The following is a 12,532-nucleotide window of genomic DNA, read 5'->3' as shown; positions in this document are numbered from 1 at the left end:
AATTAATAATTTGTTTAAACAAATTGATAATTTGTTATAACAAATTAATGATTTGTCAAAACAAATGAGTAATTTGTTATAACAAATTAGTAATTTGTTAAAACAAATTAGTAATTTGAGTGTGTTATAACAAATTAATAATTTGATATAACAGATTACTTCATTAATTTGTTATAACAGATTATTAATTTGTTAAAACAAATTAGTATACAATCTACGAAAGCCAGATCAAATCAAAAATCTTAGTATATGTCGGATTTATGAAATAATTTGCAACTGTCAAAGTTTTTGACAAATAATAAGGCTTTAGTGGGACTATTGAGAGCAATAATAAAAATTTCATGCATACAAAAGAATTGAATGACGCATTTTCACAAAGAGATACCCACTCAAGAATATTGTGGGTTTTATTTTTCCGTTCGTTTTCCGGGGAAGGTTGTTACGGAATGTATTTTTTTTCTTGATAATCTATCCGCAAATTCATTTTGGTCAATTGTCTCTGTTGCTCACAGCTTTATAGGAAACCATGGAGATTCACCATGGGAGCAGATCCAGGATTTTGCATAGATAGAATTGGGTTTGGTTTAAAGATTTTATTATTTACACATGAATTGGGTTGAACAGTAGACATAAATGCCTGTCGAAAAGAAGTATTTCATGTCACATGTAAAGAAAGAATCAAGAGAGAGAGGGGGGAGGGTTAAAATGAACAAAAACAAAACACAAACTAGTGCTAATTGTAACGGGGACCGTTACAGATGTTCCCCAAACGCTCCCCAACTCCATTTTGGTGCCATATCCCCTGTAAGCTTCATCTAATAAGACAAACTCTATGCATTTGAGACTTTAACAACGTTTACCCAGAAGTGTACCAAGTTCATTCAAATTTTAGCATTGCACGCGTGCGCGTGTGAATGCATATACGTAATGACCATGTCATATTGTCTACAGAATCTATATATATTTTAATATACTAAATATTAAAGTATTTAATCCAAAAGTATTAAAAAATAAGCTCATTCAAGTGTATTTTTTATTTTAGTCATTTCACGTGCACGCACGTGCATACATGAGCATGGTGACCATACCTTCTTGTAGAAGTCCATTACATCTATCTATGTTCTAAATCCCATTTGGTTAAAAACCAAGGAAGTTATAGCTGTTTAAAGTTTCAACCAATGAGATTGCAGCACATGTACACGCACCTGTATGCATGTGTATGGTGACCATACCTTCTTGTAGAGCTCCATTTTATCTATCTATGTTCCGAATCCCATCCTGTTTGGTTGAAAATCAAGGGAGTTATAGCTATTTAAAGTTTTAGCCAATCAGATTGCAGCGCACGTGCATGCACGTGTTTTCATGATAATTGCTATATATCGTATTGTAGAACATCCTAAAGTATGCCTAAGTTTTAAATTTCATAGCATTTCGTCAAAAAACAGAAAAGATATTGAGATTTTTGTTTCAGCCAATCAGAGCGAAGGGCACGTGCATGCACATGAGATCTTGCTATTTTGACCATGTCATATTGTCTATGCTACTAATACATCTTTATATTATGAGTTTCAAAGCATTTCATGAAAATTGTGAAAATTTACGCCTATATCAATTAAATCGGTCATTTTACATGTTGCACGTGCACGCTCTTGCAAGCACGTGCGCGCAAAATGACCTTCGTTCCGCAAATCTACATAACATGCCTACTGACCCTAAAAAGGTTTTACCTAAGTCGGATGTGTAGTTTACAAGATCACTCCCGGACAAAAAAGTACCCAGGAAGAAGAAAAATAATAATAATAACTAGATACGATCTCGTTGCGAGCAACGAGTGGGTCTTCCGTCCAATTTTTGATGAAATGAGATAAGATTTTGACTGGGATTTTCATTCAGAATAATGTTTTTTAGGTAATTGATGTTGATTTGTGTAAATTTGTATTTGGACAGATGGAGAACATAAAACTTTATGTTCCAAAATCTCTTTAAGGTCAAATAAATTATCACTTAAACAATTTAATTTCTTTTAAAAATCGAGGGCTATATTTTTTTGACGAATAGAAATCATCAAACAATGTGTTTTTTAAATCGCTCAAATATTAAATAAAGTGAGATTTAAACGATTTAAATTTTCAAAAAATTTAAATTACTTCCAAAATTTAAAATCAAAGTACAATATTTGTATTGTGAGATATAGAGAGCATCATACAATGTGTTTGAAACCTCTCAGAGGTCAAATAGAGTGAGATTTAAAAGATTTAATTTTTTTTAATAATTTAAATTGCTTCCAAATGTAAAATTATGTACTACATATATATTGTGACAGATAAAAAACATCATACAATGTGTTTTGAAACCTCTCAGAGGTCAAATTAAGTAAGATTTAAACGATTTAAAATTTTCAAAAAAATTAAATTGCTTCCAAATGTAAAATCAAGTACTACATATGTATTGCAACAGATAGAGAACATCATAAAATTTGTTTTGAAACCTCTCAGAGGTCAAATAGAGTGAGATTTAAACGATTTAAATTTTTCAAAAAATTTAAATTGCTTCCAAATGTAAAATCAATTACTATTTATGTATTGTGACAGATAGAGAACATCATACAATGTGTTTTGAAACTTCTCAGAGGTCAAATAGAGTGAGATTTAAACGATTTAAATTTTTCAAAAAATTTAAATTGCTTCCAAATGTAAAATCAATTACTATTTATGTATTGTGACAGATAGAGAACATCACACAATGTGTTCTGAAACCTCTCAGAGGTCAAATTAAGTAAGATTTAAACGATTTAAATTTTTCAAAAAATTTAAATTGCTTCCAAATGTAAAATCAAGTACTTTATTGCATTGTGACAGATAGAGAACTTCATACAATGTGTTTTGAAACCTCTCAGAGGTCAAGTAGAGTGAGATTTAAACGATTTAAATTTTTCAAAAAATTCAAATTGCTTCCAAATGTAAAATCAAGTACTATATTTGTATTGTGACAGATACAGAACATCATACAATATGTTTTGAAACCTCTCAGGGGTCAAATTAAGTAAGATTGAAACGATTTAAATTTTTCAAAATATTTAATTGCTTCCAAATGTAAAATCAAGTACTATATATGTATTGCAACAAATAGAGAACATCATACAATGTGTTTAGAATCTTCCCAGAGGCCAAATAGAGTGAGATTTAAACGATTTAAATTTTTCAAAAAATTTAAATTGCTTCCAAATGTAAAAGCAAGTACTATATATGTATTGCGACAGATAGAAAACATCATACAATGTGTTTTGAAACCTCTCAGAGGTCAAATTAAGTAAGATTTAAACGATTTAAATTTTTTGAAAAATTTAAATTGCTTTCAAATGTAAAATCAAGTACTATATATGTATTGCAACAGATAGAGAATATCATACAATGTGTTTAGAGACTTCCCAGAGGTCAAATAGAGTGAGATTTAAACGATTTAAATTTTTCAAAAAATTTAAATTGCTTCCAAATGTAAAATCAAGTACTATATATGTATTGCGACAGATAGAGAACATCATATAATGTGTTTTGAAACCTCTCAGAGATCAAATAGAGTGAGATTTAAACGATTTAAATTTTTCAAAAAATTTAAATTGCTTCTAAATGTAATATCAAGCGCTATATCAGATTTCAAAACACATTGTCTGATGCTGTTTATCTGCCAAAATACACTTGTATACATTTTGTTACATTTGTAAGCAATTTAAATTTTTCAAAAAATTTAAATCGTTTAAATCTCATTCAATTTGACCTTTGAGAGATTTCAAAACACATTGTTTGGTGTTCTCCATCTGTCAAAATACAAATTTCATCTTTGAATTTTCATTTGGATGAAATTTAAATTTTTTGAAAAATTTAAATCGTTTAAATCTAGCTTTATTCGGCCTCTGAGAAATTGCAAAACACATTGTATATTGATCTCCCTCTGTCGTAACACAGATATAGTATTTAATTTTACATTTGGAAGCGATTTAAATTTTTTGAAAAATTTAAATCGATTAAATCTCACTCAATTTGACCTTTGAGAGATTTCAAAACACATTTTATGATGTTCTCCATCTGTCTCAATACAAATATAGTACTTGATTATACATTTAGAATCAATTTAAATTTTTTGAAAAATTTAAATCGTTTAAATCACACTTTATTTGACCTCTGAGATGTTTCAAAACACATTGTATGTTGTTATCTATTTGTCACAATACATATATAATACTTGGTTTTACATTTAGAAGCAATTTAATTTTTTTGAAATTTTTAAATTGTTTAAAACTCACTCTATGAGACCATTGAAATATTTCAAAACACGTTGTATGATCTTCTATATCCGTCAAAATACAAATGAAGTATTCGACATTTGGGAGCAATTCAAATTTTTTGAAAATTTTAAACCATTTAAATTACATTCTATTTGTCATTTGAGAAATTTCAAAAATCACCATATGTTGTTATCGATCTTTTAAAATGCAGATGTATCATTTAGGAACCATTTCAATATTTTGAAAAATTTTAATTGATTAAAAGTCACAATTTTTGACCTTTCAAAGATTTCAAATTATGTGGTCTTATGTTTTCAATCCTTAAATATGCAATAATAGTTCTTATTTTACCTTAGAAAGCAATTTAAAACAAAATTGAAAAATTTAAATTGTTTCAATTTCATTATATTTGACCTTTGAAAATTTCCAATTACACTGTGAAATATTTTTTGTTTATATCAGAGGACACAAGCTAAAGATCATAAAGTACAGTCATTCTCACCAACCGCAAGCGTCCTTCACAATGAGTATGACATGTTCTGTCAAAACAGCATGCTAATATACCTGAGGTAATTGTTTCTTAATTAGTGCATTAAAAATCACAAGATATATACCGTTGGAAAGGTCTTGAAAAGATCTATTTGATGGTTAAAATTTTTTAAAATCGGTCAAGAAATGAGCGAGATATGACGTTTTACATACATCAAAGGATTTCCACCAAAGATCAAAGACATCTAAAGAGTACCGTCTAACCGCAAGGATCCTTGATAATGAATTTGACATGTCCTGTCAAAATGAAAGGCTAACTTACCTGAGCTTATATTTTCTTCATTATTACACGTACAATAAAAAGAAATATACCGTTGGAAAGGTCTTGAAAAGATCTATCTGATGGTGTAAAAAAATTAGAAATCGGTCAATAAATAAAAAAGATATGGATTTTTAAAAGAAAAGTGATAAAAGTGCATTTGCACTCTAATGTCAAAACACACCTGAGCTTATAAAATGTTCATTTTTGTACTCACATACAAAACAAATACATTTTTGGAAAGTGCTCGCCAAGATCTATTTGATGACGTAAAAAAATTTGAAATTGGATTAAAAAATTTTTTTTGAAAAATTTAAATTAAAAATTTGAAAAATTAAAAAAATTGCTTTAAAATTTAAAAGCCTGTTACAAATGTAGAGTTCACATTTAATCATACCTGAAAATTTCAAATCTCTATTTTGCGTAGTATTCTCAATGAAGGACGGACAAAAATTGTAGAAATTACGTCATATTTCACGACCGGAAGTAAAATTAGAAAAAGTGAAGGTATTGGATTGAGCCATAAATGTTTCCTTTCATCACCGAAAGTTTCATATAGGTCCACTGTACCGTTACTGAGATATCAGTGTAGGAAAAAAAATAATAATAAGAAAAAGAAACATTACAATAATAGAAGGGTCTTCCGTTGGAGACGGAAGACCCTAATAAGAAACAGAGTAAAAACAATATGTTCCCCAACTTCGTTTGGGGAACATAACTAGAGGTACTGTGAGCAATGAGCTCACTAAATGATACCCCCCGCCTCCCATATGCTTATAATGACAAAGTCCATGTTTTGCTGTGGGTGGGAAACCCAAAATATGTGTCGGATCAAAATGTAAAATAGGAGGTGCACAATGGCAATATGTTATGTAATAAAGATTCTGTAAAAGTTTCATTAAATTTCACTTCGTGGTATAAGAGGAGTTGCGGATAAGAGATTCTGTTGCATGGCTCAAATAAGATAATATTTTTCCTAGCATACGAATTGGGTGATATGACTTTGCAGAGTCGGAAGGGGGGCACGTATGGACAAACTTTCATTAAAGCTTCTAAGAACAAGCTATCAAGAATAGAATCTAGGACATTGATGCAATTCATCATGACATTGATGTTTGATTGATTGATTGTATACTGTTTAACGTCCCTCACCAGAATATTTCACTGATATGGAGACGTCACCATTGCCGGTGAAGGGCTGCAAATTTAGGCCTATGCTCGGCACTCAGGGCCATTGAGCAGGGTGGGATCTTTATCGTGCCACACCTGCTGTGACACGGGGCCTCGGTTTATACGGTCTCATCCGAAGGACCGCCCCATTTAGTCCCTTTTACGACAAGCAAGGGGGTACTGAGGACCTTTTCTAACCCGGATCCCCACGGGGCACATTGATGTTTGAAGTGAAAACTCTGAGCTGCTAGAAGAAACATATACCGGTAGGTCAAAAGCTTCGCAGACTGTGTGCTTATTGTTTCACAAATTCAATATTTCAAAGATTTCTAATCTGATATAGATTCCATAGTTCTGTGTACATGTCAAATATCCAAAAATAGTAATTTGTTATAACAAATAAGTAATTTGTTATAACAAATTATCAATTTGTTATAACAAATTATCAATTTGTTATAACAAATTATCAATTTGTTATAACAAATTAAAAAAAAAAATACTGCTGCGGCCCTAATATGCTTCCGTACATTATTGATATCATACAGTGCATATTATTATTTAATTCCAGTACAACAAACTGAATCTTTTTCTTGGCTTCTTTATTAATGGTTTTTAACATGTAGATATACAGGATAGGTTGACTAGAGAAATTAAATATTTTAAAATTATTTAAAATATGAATAAAATTCTACTGCACTTATACTAAGGAAGCTCTAAACCCTGCACACTGTGCAGTACTATACCGTAATATCACAGTCAATATCAAAATACATCTACAAAACATCATATCTTTTTTGTAACAAAAATGTTTTATCAAAAATAATCTGTGTGTGCAAAAAAATGCAGTTTCAAAGCCCCACTTTTGAACTAATTTTAACAAGAAGTCTCTGATGAGAATGTAGCTCTACTGGTTTGTACTGAAAAGATAATAAGATCCACTGGTTATGATCTGAGGTGAAAATCATGAAAGGGATATTGTTGCCAAAACAATTGACTTGACTTGAATCAAATTTGATACATTTGTAGTTGATGTTCTATGGAAGACCTGCTACCATTAGTCAGCAATCTGTCAAAGAATTAAGAAATAATTGCCTCTATCCTTTTGTTGATTTCTGATAATTTGATGAGACTTCTAGAACTAGCATGGTTTTCAACTACAGTGGACCCTCAGATATCCGGATGCTTCAGTATCCGGACGACTTTCCATCCGAACAGAATTGTTTAATGTTATTCTGTCTTGTTTAACTGGTAATTCAGATATCCGGACGCTTCACATATCCGGACAAACTGACTAGGAACCAAAGCATCCAGATAAATGAGGCTCCACTGTACTTGTTTGATCCAGGATCCATTCTTTGAATTGGAAAAAATTTAACTAACTGATGTTAACATTTTCTTAATTTAAAAGGTTACTCTTCACTTTCATTTTGACAGACCAAACTCTGTCAGCATCAATTTTATCCAATAGGCATTTGGAAAGCCGTTCCCTGCCTTTGCGTAAGGTTGATTGGTACCACTTAATTAATCAAAATACTTTGCCTCTATATATATGCATAAAAAAAAATTTAAAGGCTTCCTTCACGTTTAGTTCACAAAGATTTTTTTTTTTAACTGAGCAATTTTTAACTTTCTATGGTCATAATTGAGTATTGAAACATGTATCTCTAACATTTAAAAAAGGGGCAATTTTAATGCTGAACATTCCACTTATTTTTACCATATTAAGTTATCAAATAATTAATAAAGCCAAAGAGCATTTAATTTCTTTGAAAATAATAAAAAATCAGATTTTATAGTAATGACAAGGCCAGCACCTCTAATGTAAGTCTGAGAGAAAAAAGTTTATGTTTCACTTTTAAAATCTGCTAATATTATTCGCAATGAAGAGTTCTTTGGTCACATTTGAGTTGTCTCTCTATTTTCCTGTCGTCGTCACTGCTGGAGAGCCAGCGATTACAAGGGAACACACTCTCCTCATAAAGCGGCTTATCTCGACCACGCTTAATGTACTCCTTTGCCTCCTTCTTCTGGATATATCTCCGAACTCGCACCTGAGAATGCCGTAAAACAATGAGTATATGAGAAACTGTATACAGTAGTATTTTAAATATATTGACAAAAATTAGCTAACCTACCGGTACTTAATTTTATTTTATTTATGATCTTGATACTGGACCAATCACCTAATGTGTTGAACATACAGATAGAAGAAAAAGTGATATGGAAGTACATAATAACTAGCAGTTAGTCTCAATAAACATTAAAGGCTCCCCATTCATTGTGGGGCCTTAAAAATAATCTAAGAAATTGCTTAAAATGTAAAATGATCAATATGAACAGATCATTCCAGTTACTTAAGTTTAAAGGTACATAATGTAAGAGAAAACCCAAAATAAATATCAGCTAATTTTTTTTGTTTAATTTGGCAATTTTTGGAGGCATTCACCGAAATCAATGTAATTTTTAGAATGCAGAATTTAAAAACGATCAATCATAATGTACACTATACCTCATCTAGAAACCAGCCAGCCCCAGGTCCTGACCCATCATGGCCAATTGTTACCAATGCTAATGGTCCCACATCTATTGTCTCAAGCTGCAGGGTAAAAATGATAGATTAAGGCATGCATATCAATTATAGATATATATGACTACTCTACTGCATTTGGTTTTGCATACATTTATATTTATAAATGCTTATTGTAGATTCTTCAATATATTCAAATATTGTAAAAAAAAAAATACTATTACAGTTTTCTTGGAACAAAAGCGGAAATATAATTTGTTGTTGCCAAAAGCTTTGAAATGTAAAAAATTGAGAAAAAATGTAAGGACATAATAAAAATGTATTCAAAAGACAATTTACCATTGATTTTAAATATCAATTAAATACCCTATCATTTTGGGAATACTGTAAGAGAATTTAAAATACAAAGTATCTTAATTTTGGAGAGGAAATTCCAATTAAAGAATTGCAATATACAAGATATCATTGAAATGGTAATCATCTTAAAGGACCGGGGTACTGGAAAGGATTTTAGGTTGAGAGGGACTTGAAAAGAACAGTTTTTGAAGTTTAAAGCACTCTTTGGTAATGAATATGCAATGGGGTTATGACCTTACTAAAACATGGATTCCTTAGGTTACATGTATATCATTTTGAACCAGATTGGGCTAATTAGGGGAGACTCTGATTTGACAATATATTTTTTTTCTTACAGATACTTTTGACCTTAATATTTGATCTCAAAACTAGGTTCATTACTATAAACTCATTACTTACAGGCAATCCATGGGTGAAGTTCGAGCCAGATTGGGCCAGTTAGGGAGAAAATACTGAGTATATCAGTGAATATCAAGAATTCAAGCAGAGATCTGGTATAACCTTAATATCTAACCTAGAAAATTACTTCAAGGTCACTGAAAACCCTTAACCCATGAGCATTGAAAGGGTGCAAGGAGAGAGCTAGAAACTATATTCCAGATAAAAAATTATTTAACACAAAAAGTGATTTTTTTTCCTTTATGTTTGATCTTTAGAAAATTTGATTCAAGGTCACTGCACACTCTTACCAAAAGGCACTCTGTAGGTGAAGTTTGAGCAAGATTAGACTGAGTAGAGAGAAAATATGTTCAAGACATCATCTTGACCTCTGACCTAAAAATTAGGTCTAAGTTGCTATACACACTTGACCCACAATATTAATCACTCAACATCTGTATTCCGGATAGTGTCATAGAACGAGAAAATATGCTCTAGAAAAGGATTTTACACAAAGATATTTTAAAAAATAATAATAATAACAACAATGGTTAAAGTTTCCTGCTCAACATTTAACCATGAGCACTATTTTAGTGAAACCATTTTGGGCCAAGGAAAGAAAAAAATGCTCCAGAGAAGAATTTCACAGAAGTGTTCATCTATGTTGACCTCTGACCTAGAATCTTTCTTCAAGGTCATAGCTTTTCATGGGTGATGTTTGAGCCAGGTTGAAGGGAAAGAAGAGAAAATACTGGTATACGTCAGACAAGTAATAGAGGACATTGGGATGTAGGGACAACTGACTATAGAACAACCACAGAGTGGGTTCCTAGAAAGGGACACAGCATGCATTAATGGGACTGAGCCTCTGTCCAAAGCTATGCCTTCATTTTCCCTAACGATGCCTGACTAAAAAACTAAGACTGTATTTTTAGAACAAACATATATTACTTTTCAGAAATAGAAATGTATTTGAATTACTGCATTTAATTATGGTTAGTGTGAAATGTTTAACAATTAAAATATGACATGATGTACTTTGGGGTAAGGAAAAGTGCACTGTTAAGGGCTGAACAATTAAATCATGCACACTGTTCTTCAACAATTCTTTCGGTAAAAGAAAGGGTACAATCACCAAATAGACCTACAGTTATAATGTCAGCATCTACTCCAAAACTCTGAAAGAAATTGGTCATTAACAAAATGTAGCAGGCAAGGATAATAAGACTGTCAGTTTCAAGTTTGTTTCAAATTCATTGCTATTGTCAGCTGGAACTTTTAGCTTGAAATTTCCTTGACTGAATTTGAAACTGCATTTTTCCAGTCAAAGTCTTGCTACAATCATGAAAACTTTGTAACTTTAATAATATCTTTTCCCTTAAATACTAGCAATTTTTTCTTTTATAGAGAGAGAGCATATTTCAATCCCTTTTGCTCACCTTGAAAACATCTGTCTGTCCTTTTTCAAAATTATTTTTCTCATCATCCAGTGGTAGTCTTGGTGTTTCTAAGCCCTTCTTTCCATGTAGCTGTATGTAAACATTGGCATCAGTCCCAGCAAAAGATTTTGTTCCTGTCTTGACTATGATCTGGTATACTGTGTTAAGGGCTTCTATAATCACAACAAATATACACTGTAGCAGAAAATAAACACATGGAGATTTTTCTTATGTTTTAAGGAGAGTTTCTTGTTATTTTTCTCAAAACTTTTTAAAGTTAAACATCCTTGCAAATATTCAAGTACAGCATACTTTTTCTTCATAGAAAATATTCTTTGAAAATATGTCATTCATGCAGTACAATAATCTTAATTTATAAAATAGTTCAAAAAATTGAAAATGAAAATTAGGTAAGTGACAGCTATTTTTTAATCTTTGATAAGAAGACACACCGTGACCGGCTTGTCCCTTGTAGTGAAGTTGCTTCTTCATACACTTGAGCTGCCTCTCAATCTTCCCATCATCTTCTTTTTTATCTAGCCATTTATTACATGGGAAGTAGAACTCTTCATAATCAGGAGTTCTAAATGGTGCCTCTTCTTCATCCTCACTCTCTGTATCAGACAGCTCACGTCTCTTCTTCCGATGTCTCTGTTTTGTCTTGGCTTTTTCTCTCAATTTTTTCTTCTCTTTTTCTACATGAGCTTTGATTTCTTCCTTTGTCAAATGTTTTCTTATTATTACCTAAAATGGATATTCTACTTTACATACATTATTGTATTTATATGCATGAACTAAATAGTCAGCTCAGAAGAGAACAAATCTACAACTGACACTCTAGTTACATGTATTTACTTTTTCCATTGTTATTATGTACCCTTTCTAACTTCATTCCCAATAAGTAAATTAAAACATAGGTAATCAGAGATTACAGAGCTCACCTCAACGAATGTTGTCTTTAAGTAGGACAAAGTCACAGAATTAACCAACAAAAAGTGTACAAACAAAAAATGCAAAATTTATGCAATTTCGATTTGATACTTTGGAATAGACCTATATAAAAACTTCAAACTAGTTCTTCATCATGAAAACATAATTAAAATCTAGCATCTGAAGCAAGTTTGAGGGTTTTCATCTCTTGATGCATCATTTGAGCAAGTTTGGTTTATATAAGCCTTAAAGTTTTTTGGTAATAGACCTGCACCCATAACTTTTACGAGATCCATTAATCTGAAAAATATATGTCGAATTCAGCATCTGAAGCAAGTCCATTAGTGTGCATCCTAAGATGTATCATCCATGCAAGTTTGCTCAACATAGAGCTCAAAGTTACTTGGAAATGAAACCTGTATAAAAAAAATAACCTTTTCACTAATCCAGAAAATTCAGATTCAGCATCTGAAGCCAGCCTAGTAGAATGCACCCTTAGATGTACCATCCATGCAAGTTTGGTCATTATAAGGCTCAAAGTTACTTGGAAATGAATCCTGCACCAAAAACTTTAACCTGTTCACTCGTCCAGAAAATGTAGGTCAGTTTCAGCATCCGAAGCAAGTCTGGTAGTATGCATC

The 12,532-nt window shown here is 31.5% G+C and overlaps 1 protein-coding gene across 1 annotated transcript; it reads right to left on the bottom strand.

The window, feature by feature from the left end:
- Nucleotides 1-6,856: 6,856 nt before the first annotated feature.
- Nucleotides 6,857-11,825, bottom strand: LOC134252934 (lipoxygenase homology domain-containing protein 1-like). The gene is made up of 5 exons (XM_062735467.1): nt 11,817-11,825; nt 11,414-11,705; nt 10,962-11,134; nt 8,770-8,856; nt 6,857-8,311 (listed from the first exon to the last, which is right to left on the bottom strand). The coding sequence occupies exons 1-5, from the start codon at nt 11,823-11,825 to the stop codon at nt 8,132-8,134; spliced, it is 741 nt and encodes a 246-aa protein (XP_062591451.1). The 3' UTR covers nt 6,857-8,131.
- Nucleotides 11,826-12,532: the final 707 nt, after the last annotated feature.

The sequence above is a fragment of the Saccostrea cucullata genome, unplaced genomic scaffold (assembly GCF_032062105.1).
Source record: "Saccostrea cucullata isolate Sc308-1 unplaced genomic scaffold, CSIRO_AGI_Scuc_v1 ctg4253, whole genome shotgun sequence".
Classification (NCBI taxonomy): Eukaryota; Metazoa; Mollusca; class Bivalvia; order Ostreida; family Ostreidae; genus Saccostrea; species Saccostrea cuccullata.
Note: the sequence above shows the minus strand (reverse complement) of the source record. Positions and strands in the feature narration are given on the sequence as shown.

Coding starts and splice junctions, on each gene's coding strand:
- LOC134252934 (XM_062735467.1), bottom strand. Junction 8,857..10,961: donor GACAGACAGATGTTTTCAAG/GTGAGCAAAAGG, acceptor TTTACCCTGCAG/CTTGAGACAATAGATGTGGG. Junction 8,312..8,769: donor CTGGCTGGTTTCTAGATGAG/GTATAGTGTACA, acceptor CGGCATTCTCAG/GTGCGAGTTCGGAGATATAT.